The sequence below is a fragment of the Eptatretus burgeri genome, chromosome 2 (assembly GCF_056783735.1).
Source record: "Eptatretus burgeri isolate ZD-2024b chromosome 2, Ebu_testis_v1, whole genome shotgun sequence".
NCBI classification, from domain to species: domain Eukaryota; kingdom Metazoa; phylum Chordata; class Myxini; order Myxiniformes; family Myxinidae; genus Eptatretus; species Eptatretus burgeri.
In genome coordinates this window covers 107539874-107554882 of record NC_140962.1, presented here as the reverse complement: position 1 = coordinate 107554882, position 15009 = coordinate 107539874, and the positions used below count along the sequence as shown (strand labels likewise).

The window sequence follows — 15009 nt, the reverse complement described above, 5'->3', positions numbered from 1 at the left end:
AATTCTTGGGTATTACAGAAGAACATTTTGGGACCAGCCTTTTCAAGGAGGGCCGAAGCCCTGAGCTCCTGCTCACTGCCTTGCTCCATTCTCAAGCAAGGCAGGCTAACAGCACCCCCATCAGATGAAGGATTCAGTTGGTAGTGTGCTTACTTTTGAGCAGTCTTCTCATAAAGTGGTCTCATGCGGAGTCAAATTTGACAAAAAAAAAAAAAAAAACCTGCCATCCTGGGGTGGTGTTTGAAGGAGATGCGAGCAAAGGATATTCTGGATGGGGACAAAAAGCCATCTGCCTCATTTGCACTTACGGGTGGGCTTCAAAAAGGTTTCCAATTGGCATACTTGAAGTGTTCCTATTGTATGGTTTGAATGTGTTATTGAAAGGCACATATACTGTATGCTTCTAATTCAAGCTTAATTTCATGTTTGTACTGTATTGTCACCTGTGTACGGCCAATACTGTTGTGTTGTTTTCAGTCTTTCACTGATGGAATTTTCCAAGCTTGAGCAACATTCCGTGATAAATTTTTGCACAAGGAAGAATATACTGGAAGGCAAATCCATATTAGTGTGGTTGCTTTGTGAGGGGAGGATGCCCCTCATGACACCACAGTGACATGTAATCAATATCGTGGAGATGTTGGGTATCTCCAACGCTGAGGAAATTCCACACCCGGTCCCCAGCGACCGATATTATGGCCAACATCTTCTAGGACTCAAAATAGGTGTTTCTGATCGATTAATGCTTTGCAACTCGATGATCACTGGTCAATATTATGCTTATTTGCTGGCATGGCTGCATGAAACCATCCACAAAAAACGTTGAACTGTTGACTCGTGGTGTTCTGCTGCGGCACAACAATGTGCCAGTTCACAAGGCCAGAGTTGCATGCTCATTCGCCATGCAGGGTGACTTCAAACAGTTTAATTTTTTGACATATGAAGTCGAAGCTGCATGGTAAATAGCTCGAGGATAATGATTCCTCAAAATCCACCATTGTCAGAAGATTTCTCTTATCAGGGCATTCCTAGTTGAAAGAACAAATGGGTTAATTGCTTTGAGATATAGGGTATGAAATAACGAAGTGCACTCCGACCACAATATTGTTGCAGCTCGGCGAAGCAGACACTCCTCCGAAGCAATGGCATCCAACATATAGCAACCCCAAGACAGCTATCTCATTAGTATTCGTTTAGTTAGCCCTTTCCACAAGTCTAGTGGGTACATGAGACAAGATGCGTTGCGTAGGGCTTTTAGATAGGTCTTCAATCCCCTATTCTTTCATTTATTTTACTTCCCCTTATGTCACACGAACCCCGCCATGCATGCATACACACCACTTGCCGGACAGTGACATCATGAGGATATGCTGTAGCGTCCCCGTTCAGACCGCACGCCATTTCCTGTTCAAACGGCATGCCATAAACCAACCGATGCCTCATCTCAGATCCTCACCACACTCACCACAATGCTATCCATAATTCTCACAATGCCTTCTAAAAATCCCCTCCAACAACCCACACCAAACCTTTTCACCACCTACTCCACAATTGTGACCAACCACTTCAACCTCCTCACTGCAACCATTTCAAACACTCCCAATTCTTCAACACCTTCACCACAAACGCCACAGAGCTTCCTCGACCTCACAACTGCTACAAATTACCCCAACAACAGTTAACTTCCTGGACGCTCACCATAGTCTCTGAGGATGCCGGAGGTAGATCCCTGGACAGAAGATGCCCTGGTGCTCCCCTAAGTCACGCTCGAATGGAGTTCAGCACACGTTCATGGCTGGAGAGTGCTTCCGAAGACCCTTGGCCAATGTTAATTACAAAGCTGTGTTGCGTGCCAGGCTGGAGAGTAACTGAAGCCATTTTCGGCTCTGGAGTCTGGCAGAGTGTGGCTACGGCTCCGGGTGACATCCATTCACCAATGAGGATGTGACTTTCTGGCCCATCCTTCACTCCAAGCTCTATAAAAAGAGAGCAAATCAGTCAGATGGTCTCTTGAATCTCCTGAGAAGAATCTCTTTGTCCTTTATCCAGAGCCTTTGCTGAGCTGAGCATCATCCGAGTTGAGAGGACAGCACAACAGAGCGAGGCGGGCAGGATGGAGCGAGCATTGCCGGGGTCGTTGCCGGGTCATCTCTGGGTCATCGGCACTCGGCTTTGACAATGTTCCACAGTTAGTGGCCAAACATTTACAGACTTTCTCATACATGCCCCGTTGAGCTGTCTTCTCACGCATATTTTTCTCGCATCTGTGTCTCGTCCACTGTGGACAGATCTAGAAGAGCAACGATTACTGATTCGCACCTCCCACACTTCCTCTTGCATCACGCTGCACTAAACATTTTGTACCTCTCACTCACGCACTGTAGACACCCCCAGTTTTCTTCCCTCCTCCCCCTACCTAAACTGCTTCTCTTCTCTCTGGACTCGTTAGCTTCCTCAGGTGTGTGTGTGTGTGTGTGTGTGTGTGTGTGTGTGTGTGTGTGTGTGTGTGTGTGTGTGTGTGTGTGTGTGTGTGTGTGTGTGTGTGTGTGTGTGTGTGTGTGTGTGAGTGAGATGGTGCATGTTATGTGTGGCATAAGTTAAGATTGTGGAAGTTGATCTCGGGTTAACTCTGCTCTGTGTCCTCTTTCTTTTTGTAAATATTTGCGTTTATTTTGTCGCACCCACAAATTCCTTGCTTTACCCTGCTGTACATTTTGTGAACCCATTTTTTAATGTGCCATGTAACTTTCATTGCCTTGCTTGTAATAAATTGCTTGTTACCCTCGCCGAAGGAGAAGGTACTGCATTTGGTTCCGTTTGTTACTTGGCGAAATCTTCGATTTTGTCAAGTATGTTGGTCTGTTCCATTTGTTGGTTTGTTTGTTTGTTTGTTTGTTTGTCCGGTCGTCTACAGCCCAAACGGCTGGACCAGTCGTTCTTAAATTTTTACACCTGATAGGCAATCCACCTGAGACAGTCCGCGTCTAAACCCCGTCTTAATCAGACTAAACGTCGCGACGTGACGTCACACAACGTGAAAACACATTTTTGGACATAACTCTGTGACCGGAAGTTAGAGCGGCTTCCGAATGACGCCAAATTAAACTTCATTCAAATATCTAAGTGATTACTAAATACATCTTATTACAAATTACGCATAGTTTTCGCAAGCGTATGACGTCAAAGTTTTGCCTATTGACGTCATTTTTTAAAATGTTTACGCTCATGTGCAGCCGAAACTACTGAAGCAATCGTTCTCAATTTTTAACACGTGATAGCCAATCTCGCTGAAATAGTCTGGGATTAAATCACGTCATAATTGCACTTAACGTCACGACGTTACGTCAAAAAAAGGTGAAACCAAGCTTTTGAACATAACTCAGTAACCAGAAGTCATAGCGACTTCCTGTTGACACCAAAACAAACTTCAATTAAATATCTAAATGTTTTAAAATGTATGTTAGTACAAATTATGCCCAGTTTTCGCAAGCGTATGACATCAAAGTTTTTAGCTATTGGCGTGATTAAAAAAAAATTCTATTCGTTCTACAGGTCACAATTCTTAACAGATTTGGATGAAATTTTAACAGCTGATAGAAATCCACAGTGCAAAAGGATATGTGACTTTTGGTGATGTTCAAGATCAGGATCAAGATTCTGCATCACTTTATATTATCGCCCATTATAAACCAATGGGGAATTTTGTGAATTATACATGGCTATTTCTCAAACATTTTTGCACTTATTATATTGAAACTTATAGTCTATTTATGCATGTAATATTAACATGTGTACAAAGTTTGATCGAAATTGACCCAAGGTCAAGGTCAGGGTCACCCAAAACATGAAAAACACATATAAAATACATATTTTTGTTTTACAACATATTTCAAACCTGATAACGGGATCGTAAAGCTGGTTGAAAAGCAATGTTCCTAGGTATTTTCAAATATTTTCTACGATCAGAATGAAGGCAACAAGCACCGATAAGTTGTTGAATGTCACATGGTGGCTTTAAATGAGTTGTGAAAATTTTCCATCTGTTGCCGTTACCATAACAACGCGCGCCTGATAATTGTTATTTGTGACGTCGCGTCATTTTATTAATGTACGAACAAATAAACACCACACATTCCATGACATGACAGCTTGGACCACCACACGGAAAGGTCAACTAATTCGCCAAGTGTCGTGCTAAGCACGATTTTTCATTTATTTGTTCGTCTGTCTGTTTGTCCGCACAGAACTTTCGAGTTTTTCTCCACAACCACTTGTCGGATTGAGAAGAAAGTTTCACCATAGGTGTGCCTACTCAGGTAGAATGTTTTAATGATAATTATGATGTCATAGGTCACGTGGTGTGACAACCATGTTGGAAAAATGTAAAAACTTTGGACCTCTGTATCTCTGAAACTACACACAAGAAAAAATTGAAACTTCACATATGGCAAGTACTCATGGGGAATAAGTTTGATTTTTATGATGTCATAGGTACCTAAGTTATGACGTCATAATTGCATATGTAGAATGCTACATCTGATCAGTATGAAAAATTTTGAGGGTCATCTAGGGATAAAATGGTCCACAGAAAAAAAAAAATTGATGACAACATCGGTCACATGATTCGGCAGCCATATTGTTGTTTGTTTGTTTTTTTTAAACAACCTTCAAAAATCTTCTATGAAGTGGATGAACAGATCGAGGCAAAACATTATATGTATGACCGCCTATCCATGAGGAACAAAAGGTTAACACATATAAGGTCATCGGTCACATGATCTGGCAGCCATTTTGGATTTACCCTTTATCCTATAACAAATCTTCTCCAGAACAGCAAGACAGATCGAGTAGAAAGTTCACACAAATGTTCTTTTCAGAAATACAGTGGTTCAAAGTTTTTTTAGTTTTTCCAACATGACTGCCACACGAAGTAACCTATGATGTCATAATTATCAATAAAGCATTCTTTTTTTTTTGTATACCTTGGTCGAGGCTCGTATGAGAGCAAACACACAACTCACAGCAAGGAGGCATGAGACAAGAGGGGCGGGAGTGGAAGGGACAAAACATTGGGAAACAGACACAGGTGAACTGTGGAAGGGAGAGGGATGGGGATGGGACGGGGAACATGGCGAGGAGAAGATGGACATTACAGGGACTTTCAGGAAGGAAAGCAGGAGAATTGAAGGAAGTGGGCTTGGGTGGATTATCGGGGGTAGAAAAGATCGAGGATTTGGATGGGGGAAGATAAGAGGTGGTGGTGAACAGCTGTTTTGAAAGCCTGGAGGGAAGAATGGGAAAGAATAGAGTGAGGAAGTTTATTCCAAAGGCGGGAAAAAGAGGAATGAAAGAGTGAAGATGAGCAGTGATTCGTGATTTTGGTAGTTTTACCAGAAGGGGGTTGTTGGCGGACCTTGAGCGCCCTGTGGAAATGTGGTTGGGACAAATCGCAGAGAGAGCAGGGGGGGCAAGGCTGGAGAGGAGTCGGTAGAAGACAGAAAGACCACCGACCAACCTGCGGTGATTGAGTGAGAGGCCCAAAGACTCAGCTTCATTGTGGGAGATGCCAATGATCTTAAAAGCCCTGGTTTCGACAGCGTGAAGTCGAGAAAGGTGGGAGGCAGGAGCACCAGCCCAGAGGGGAGAGCAGTACTCCATCAGGCTACGGACAAAAGCTTTGTAAGTGGTCAGCAGCTCAAGAGGGCCGAGGAAGGACTTTGCACGACGGAGGATTCCCAGTCGGCGACTGGCTTTTGAGGCGAGGTTGGAAATGTGACTTTCCCAGGAAAGGTCATGGCAGATAGTGAGACCCAGAAGCTTGAAAGAAAAGACTTCTTCCAGAGGATTGTTGAGAAAGTGGATGGGGGGGTCTACTTGAGTAGTCGCTCCTATGGTGAAAATTTCATCTCGATCTGACAAGTGGTTGCGGAGAAAAACATTAAAGTTCTGTGCAACCAGATTTAAAAAAATTAAATCACGAAAAAACAAAACAAAAAACAACAACCAGATCACAAAGATTAAACAATTTTGGTTGTTAAAACATGTATTCCTCATCACTACTCGATTGTAATTGTGAAGTTTCACGTTGATTGATTAAGCGGTTCCAGAGAAAACATTATTTAATATTTTTATTCAATCCAATATGGCTGCCATATCATGTAACATCAATTATTCCTTCACAAACTTGTAAAACCAAGGCTTGAGGAACATTTTGTGTGAAGTTTCTCGTCGATCTGTCCAGCTGTTCTGGAGAAGATTTGTTATAGGATAAAGGGTAAATCCAAAATGGCTGCCAGATCATGTGACCGATGACCTCATATGTGTCCGTGTTCAGCATCACTGCCAGCAGTTATAAAGTGGAAGTTCTAGTTATGTCTATTCTTAATGACATAACACACCAGAACTCAAACACCACACAAAACTACACAAACACCACACAAAAGTCCTGGCAAGGGTCTGCAATCTCAGATTGCTCTTTTTCGTGTTATAATTGTACCCAGCTCATTTTGTTTTTTCCTTCATTGGTCTAGCAATGGTCCGCACAATAGCTAGCCGGGAAGTTCTACCCCCACTAAATTTGCTCTTGTTAGCCAGCACACACTCACTGTATCACTTGGCAGTAATCCGAGTGTGCGCTGAGGGCACGTGAGCTTAATTGACTCAGCTGTCTATAGGTAAGGTATCACGCAAAGTAGTGTAACCCTGCCTGGATTGGCTGTGCCAATTTGCGTCCATGGTTGCTTAGCAACCTGCCGGTGCGTGGAGTTATCTGTGCCCGGCAGCCTCAGGACTAGTCGTTCGCGAGGGACCCGAGCACTTCCCCTTGTGGCGAGCCTCGAACTCCAAGTCCACAACAATATATTTCTTAACTTCATGTCTTGTTTCTACGTCCATGAGTGGCAAAGCATTTTTGACACCCTGGTGGGTTGTGGAAGTGAATTATTAAACAGTAGCTCTCAAATAATAGGCCTAGGAATTGGCAGGATAGCCGAGAGGTATGCACACTTGCTTCTGAACTGTCCAGCCTGGGTTTGAATGACAGCCCAGCTATAAACTTATGTCTTCTGTGTTGCTGACATTGAAACACTTCATGCAAGGATAACCAATTACATCAACAGTGTGACAAGGGATAATGTTAGCCAGCATGTCGATTGCAGAGGATTATCGCTTGGATCTGCCATGTGCCACTAAAGGTGCACATGTTGAGGTCGACTGAAGAACACAAGAAACTTCATGAATTGTGTGACAAAATGCAAAAACCGCATCATTGTACCTCTTTTGGTTTGGTTGAAATAAAATTTTAAAATCACAACAAGACTTTGTGGACCCCCTATTCATCTCAAAGAGTAGGCCTGGCTAAATTTCTGCCAAGAGGTTAAATAATATGTGGAAGTAAATGATACATAAAATAGACAGAGATGTTCAGTTACTTTAACCCTAAAATGGCATATTATATTCTCAATTGATATAAAATATGCCATTTATAGTCTGGATCTTGGAATAGCGAAAGGATTCACAGCCTTGAACCAACATAATCATAACATCATTCCAAGGGAAGAATGTTGGAATGATGCACACGTAATTTATTGAGTTTTTACAATAAATGAATCCGTAAGCCCTCTTTATTTATGATTTTCCTTCAATGTTTAAGCTCTTCCAAATGTTTTTTTTTTTTTACATTAATCTAATGCTTGTGGTGGAGCTTATTTAATTAAATCACATCGAGGATAGAGACATTAGTAGACATTCGCATGAATTACAAGGACATTAGTAGACAACGGACAAACACATATGGTGTACGGGATTTGAAACCGAGTTCCTCCCAGATGGGAATGCTTTCATGTCAACCCATTGTGAAGTAAAGTTCGAGTTAAGCTCGGAGTATTGCTGGTGCTCTTCCATCATAGCGTGTTTGAAACTAACAGCAAAAGCTGAACTTCACTGTTTTAATCTCATGTCTTTACAGCCTGACGGAGTAAGAAAAATAATAATATACACGAGGCGTGATCAGTAAGTCTGTGGCTCAACTTAGGAGAAAAGCACAATGTTTCAGTTTAAATATTTGTAAAAATGATATTTAAAAAAATCTGTCGGTCATATAAACGAATTAAATAATTAATTAATAATGTGTTTTAAGAATGGGTATTGAGAATTAATAATGCACATTAAGAATGGGAAGGGTTGGTATTGGCTTTGTGGTTGAGATGGCTGGCTTGGGACCTAAAGGTCCTGAGTTTGAGCCCCTGTTTTTTTCTGTTGAATTAACACCTCATGGGGTTGACCCAGCCTGTCATCCATCCTTCTGAGGTTGGTGAAATGAGTACCAGTGTACTGGGGTAATAACTATTTGGGGTCACCTGTGTCAGAGTAGTGACCCTCCAGGACTGTATGTACTTCATTGCCTACCTGTCTTAATTGCTGGTTACTGTTTTCCTTCCCATCCACTCTCTTCTCCTCCTCCTCCTCCCATCCTGTCCTGTCCATTCATTCCCTTGCTTATTGTGTCCAACTGTTGCAACACTGTCCCACTGTCAGTCCATTGCTTTTTTTTACCCTCCATCACTTTACTCTTCCCTGAACCAAAATCTTGTATGGAAAAAAGGAGGTTAGGAAGAGAAAGGAGTGAAGAGAGGGAGGGAGGAGCACAAAGCTAAAATTCTCCTATTTTGCGTACGTAATAACGAGATGCCACCTCCAATAATTTCTTCGGCTCATCCTATTCCGTAGCGAGACAAGCACGTCAACCTTAATCCTCACCAAAAAACCACAGAAGTGCCGTCACTGCAGAAATACTACAATACAGTCCAAAAAACCTGCCAAAAATGTCCTCTTGAAATATTTTGTTCTTTACAATGTACGATTCATCAAAAAAGTCCGTGGCAACGTGGAAGTGTTTACTAAACAACACTAAACTGCCTTTTCCTCTCCAACAACCCCACTTTCGCACAAAATGCAATCACTGAACAATTCCAGCATTTTCCTTCAACTTTTGCTCAATCCGGGTTTATAAGTTTAAGATGACTCAACCTCACCATGAAATCGGTTGAGACCACTCACACGTAAAAGTCTGGCGTCGTGTATTCAATATGTATGTAAAAATGAAGAAACTTTTGAACCAAGCCCCAATTCTCCCATAGGTATGCTCCATGCACGCTGTTCACTTCCCTCCCCTTCATCCTACCTCCTGACGAGTGTTTTATCACTTCTTTCCACATTCCCTTCACCTCCTTCCAATTTGATGATCTTTGAACTTCACAATCATCCCCTTCTCTTCCTTCTCGCAGACTGATGAAGCATCTTGCGGACTAAAGTATCTCATATGGCATGGCATGTAAGAAGTCAAATTCTGATTCTAATGTACAGTGCTATGCAGTACTCTGTTACGGAGTGTCGGTGCCGCTGAAGTAGTTTCTTCGCAAGGGTTATACTGAGTGGTTTGCCATTGCCTTCCCAGTGTTAGTTCGGGCAGGAATTTGGAATTTGGCCATGATGCCGTGGATAGCTTGCCTACCTCTTTGGGAAGGACACCATGGAATGTTTAACACACACCAACTAATACCGGCAGACGGGACGCCCAGTTTAACATCCATCCAAGGGACGGCACACACATAGGCAAATTGTCCTGCCTGTGAAACACCGGAATGGCAGTTTATCGCTGCGTCAGGATTCAAACCCAGGCTAGACGGTTTAGAGGCAACTGTGCATACCTCTTAAGACTTAGGCCATCCCACCAGTTCAGCAAGTCAAGTAGTGCAATTATAGAACAACATAAGGGAAGTAAAAGCACTGCACCGTGAGTGGCGAGCCACTCTTTGGGATCAATGCAGGGTGGAAGCAACACCAGATGCTCCAAGTCCGCGTCCGTGATCCTTGCGTCCGCGTGTTCAGGATCCAAGAAAAGCCTCCGATCCTCGGACGATCCTCGCTTGTCACCCTTACGGGATCGCCTTGCATTCCAAGTGGAGACACAGGGGTAAAATGAGACTTTTCAGTTACCACTTTCATATCGTGTGACACCTGTTGTTCAGCAGTTACCACAAAAGAGCAAAATACACGAACTGATGGTGATGCCTTATTAATAGGATTATAACCACTGCATCTCATTAAGTGGTGTTCAAGTTATAGAGTGTGCACGTTTTCTTTTCTAGACAACTCAGCTGAAATAAATGAGTATTATTTTTGATAAAACCTTAATTGCTTCACTATCCAGCAAAAGTCAAGCCCTTGATTGTGTCAAAACTAGTACTTTCACAGTCCCACTTATTCCCACCTTGTTGTGGGATTTGCCGGGTAACGTTTTACGTCCAGGTCTTTCATGAAACGAATGGGCAGGCCTGACATTCGACTGAAGGCGGTAGGAATATGGAATTTGTTCAGGGTACTGGAGACAATTGTCCTACTTCACGTGAAAAACACCATGAAATCTTTAATGTCTACCAAAACCAGTACAGACATACAGATCCTCCACTTTAATGTTCTTCCGATGGACGGCCCGCACGTCGATGAATCACCTTGCATGCGAAATACCAGGATAATCAACTATGAGTTCCTTCACAAACAACTTCAATGTAGGAGATATTTGGCCCATCAATCCAGCACTATGATCGCATACCTATAGTTGTCTGTCCATGCTCTCTGCCTCTATCCTTTTAAATTCTGAGCATCAACTAAGGTGGCAGCAAGTACCACTTTTAAAGTCTTTGGTTGGTATGTCTCGGCTGGGGTTCGAGCCACCAAACTCCCACACTCGGGGGGGGGGGTGATGGTGGTGGTGGTAGTTGTTGTTCCCCGGCCCGTTCTCTGGAACAGGCTCACGGCAGAGACAGCCGATCTCTCTCTCAGAAGTGGACCCTGAGATCACCCATATCCAAGATGATGTACCCTTGCCTTCATGAAACCAGGGTCACGAGAAAGGGAGAGAGAAAAGGAGATACTGAGACAAGAGATAGTGGGCCGGTCCATAGGGACCGATCAGCACTCTGCCCCTGGCTGCACTGCCCAGACAAATCAGGGCAGCAGGGAAGAGTGGGGATGATTTGGCCCCGACTTGCTTTGGGTATTCCCAATAGTTGCAGGTTGGGGGGTTCAATGGCCAATCCATGTTCTAACTATTGCACCATCAAGACGAGTTAAAGCTAGTGATCTATCATGTGCAACCTGTGGATGAATCATTTTTTTCAGGGCACAGCTGTGCTGCTGATGCAGTGCCTGCTTATACCAGGACACTGGTACTCATTTCATCAACCTTGGAAGGATGACAAGCTGAGTCAACCCCACCTGGTATTAATTAAATGGCCGACAGCGGACCTCAAAATCTTAAGCCAGCCACCTTAACCGTTAAGCCAACACCAAGCTTTAGTTAAAGCTGGGTTTATAGGATGACAGTTCATAGGTGGGTCGAAACTCAAACCCAGGTTCGACAGCTCAGAGGCGAGTGTGCATTTGCAATGCGTCAAATGTGATGCCATTAAATATTTCTTCAAATATTGCAAATTTTGAAGAGGATGCTCAAGGAAACGAATTAGCTGAAGGATTGGATTGAAAAATGATTATACTATACAGGTGCCTGGCATTAATCGTTCGAAAGAAACTCACGAGTTCTCACATTATCTAGAGGTTAGAAATGTCTCTTGCAGTGCATTTCTCAAGGACATCTTGGAATATACCTCTTGAACGTTTACCATGAACAAAGGGCAGGAAGCCACTTGACACATCATATCAATGATCCACATTGCAATAACTTTAATAGATCAACTTTTACTCAATTTCATCTCCTAACCTCAACCCGACCATGAACTAAATCCAATTTCACATCTACATCCATTCATGGAAGCTGGGTGAATGAGCCTGGCCATGGCATGGTGTACAACGGCCTACACTTTTCGCGAAATATCATTGGATCTTCAACATCCACAACCTAAGCCCAAAAAGGGACATCCGAAGGATGACATACTCTAACATGGCGCACTCTCGGCCGGCAATACACCACGATGGCAAATTTAATCGCATCCGATGCCACAGAGCAACAAATGAATGCGCAGACAGTTCAGAGGCAAACACGAAATCTCTGTTGTGCCATCCCTTCCTCACAACTGATATCTAACAGTCCCACCAAAAAAATTCACTAAAACGACCCTAAAACGACATCCGAGATGTTTACAGATATTTTGATCCATAGTTGCTGCAATACATTATGATGACATTGTGCGCGTGTTTTTTTTTTAATCTATATTTTTAATACAAGGGAATAAATTGACAATGTCAAGATGGGTAAACATAGTCAGTCACCCCACCGTCACATGTCACACTCCCATGTAATTGAAGTCATTTTCTTTGATTACTTTGTTCCTGTATGCACCCGTCGAGGCTCATGGACAAGGATGTCAGGCATGGTGCTCTGCTTCAGAGGAAGTCATGCTTTCAACACGTTTAAAAAGCGAAACTTCATTTCATTTGGTTATTAAATCAGATGCCACAATTATCTAATGGATACCGAGCTTGGGAAATGGGATATAATATGGGACAAGTGAAGGACAGAGAAGAGTGCATAGAGGACGTGACCGAGTGAAAAAAATCATCCCGACAGGAGGTTCCAGTGTGACATGTCAATGATGAATGGAGGACTCGCTCTTGTTCTACCAATGATGAATGGAGGACTCGCTCTTGTTCTACCAATGATGAATGGAGGACTCGCTCTTGTTCTGCCAATGATGAATGGTGGACTCGCTCTTGTTTTACCAATGATGAATGGAGGACTCGCTCTTGTTCTACCAATGATGAATGGAGGACTCGCTCTTGTTCTACCAATGATGAATGGCGGACTCGCTCTTGTTCTGCCAATGATGAATGGTGGACTCGCTCTTGTTTTACCAATGATGAATGGAGGACTCGCTCTTGTTCTAACAATGATGAATGGCGGACTCGCTCTTGTTCCACAAATGATGACTGGAGGACTCGCTCTTGTTCCACCAATGATGAATGGAGGACTCACTCTTGTTCCACCAATGATGAATGGAGGACTCGCTCTTGTTCCACCAATGATGAATGGAGGACTCGCTCTTGTTGTACCAATTATGGATAGAGGACTCGCTCTGTTTGAGCAATGATGGATAGAGGACTCGCTCTGTTCTCGCAATGATGGATGGCAGACTCGCTCTTGTTGTACCAATGATGGATGGAGGACTTGCTCTGTTCTAGCAATGATAGAGAACTCGCTCTTGTTCTCACAATGAAAGATGGAGGACTCGCTCTTGTTCTACCAACCATACATGGAGGATTGATTCTTGTTCTACCAACAATAGATGGAGGACATGCTCTTGCCCTAAAAACAATAGATGGAGGACACACTCCTGTTCTACCAACGATATATGGAGGACTCGCTCCTGTTCTACCAATGATAGATGGAGGACTCACTCTTGTTCTACCAATGATGAATGGAGGACTCGCTCTTGTTCTACCAATGATGAATGGAGGACTAGTACTTGTTCGAGCAATGATAAATGAAGGACTCATTCTTTGTCTAGCAATGATAAATGGAGGACACGCTCTTGTTCTACCAACGATAGATGGAGGACACACTCCTGTTCTACCAACCATGCATGGAGGACTCGCTCCTCTTCTACAAATGATAGATGGAGAACTCTCTCCTGTTCTATGAATGATGAATGGAAGACTTGCTCTTTTTCTGCCTATGATGAATGAAAAAAAAAAAAAAATCGCTCGTCTTCTACCAATGATGAATGAAGGACTCGCTTGTTCTACCAGGCAGCGCAAGGGTGCGGCCGGCAATGCGCTCCACACTCAGTGGTGGGGGGAGGAAGAAAGGGGGTACGGATTAATGTTAATGTGCGTCTGCGAGGAGCGGCATAGATCGGGTTTTATAAGTCCTTACCTGAGCAGCCTTCCAAGTGCGCACAGAGCCAGCTTGCACACAGCAATAAGGTGCACCTGGCCCGCGTGGCTTTCTGCAACATTTCCTTGTCCCTGTAACAACACCCCCCTCCCCCAACCCACCCCGCGTCTCTCCTTCGCTTGTCTGCGTCTCTCCTGCTCTCTCAATCGCAATCGTGTTGAGTTGCTCCGCCCGATCGCCCCTGCCCGTTGCCTGTGTTGACCGCCCAATCCAAAGGGGTCGCACATGCGATTCACTTGCACACACATTTCGCTTGTGCAATCCAGGAATTCTCACGCCCCTGAATATGGGGTTAAAGAATCTGCTTTGAGCTTCGAACCTCATTTTATGCAAATGTCTCCGAGTGATTATAAATGTAGTAATGTTCAAGGAAACTGCCCTTTGTTCCCAATGTACCCAACACGACCATATTCAACCCCCATGGAGAGGTGACCAAACTTGGGCACAGTGACGATTGAGTAAGAACTTTTAGTGGTGCATTTTGGAGATTGGGGTGGGGTCGGAGTGGGGGGGGGTGAACAAGCACTTTGTAAGGAGGGGGGAGGGGAGTCATAAGCAGCACAAGCTTAAAATAAATTTTATACAATTCAATAAAGCACTGTAAATGGTGATCCATATGTCTTGTTACCCCCATGTTTTTATCCCCCCCCCCCCCATTTTGATGTATTCAATGGAATATGGCACACGTATTCGTGTTTCTATTGACAACCTAAATAAACGTAATTAACGTAACAACTGGCAAAAATAAATCGAACAAAACATTGGTCACCAACGTTTGTATCCTCACAAATTCACCCTGTTTATCCTCCTCCCAATTGTCTTTTACAGGCTCTTGCAGAACTCGGGAGAGGGCACCACGTCTACCAGGCTGGATAGGCATACGGTCTTCATGGAATAGGGATACGGTCTTCACGGAATAGGGATACGGTCTTCACGGAATAGGGATACGGTCTTCACGGAATCGGCATACGGTCTTCACGGAATCGGCATACGGTCTTCACGGAATCGGCATACGGTCTTCACGGAATAGGGATACGGTCTTCACGGAATAGGGATACGGTCTTCACGGAATAGGGATACGGTCTTCACGGAATAGG

General features: G+C 43.6%; 1 protein-coding gene across 4 annotated transcripts in view; it reads right to left on the bottom strand.

Annotated features, from left to right (window-relative positions):
- The window catches only part of LOC147032763 (MOB kinase activator 2-like), a 59007-nt gene extending 44476 nt beyond the window's left edge, over positions 1-14531 (bottom strand). Inside the window, exons 1-2 of one of the 4 annotated variants that reach the window (XM_085870650.1) lie at positions 13892-14531; positions 9793-9947 (exon numbers count right to left, since the gene is read on the bottom strand). In XM_085870650.1, the coding sequence (XP_085726776.1) occupies positions 9793-9947; positions 13892-14160 (424 nt within the window). In that variant the 5' untranslated portion in view covers positions 14161-14531. The remainder of the gene's footprint in view (positions 1-9792; positions 9948-13891) is intronic. The other 3 variants (XM_085870653.1, XM_085870652.1, XM_085870654.1) reach the window with 3 other exon arrangements.
- Between the last annotated feature and the right edge of the window lie 478 nt (positions 14532-15009).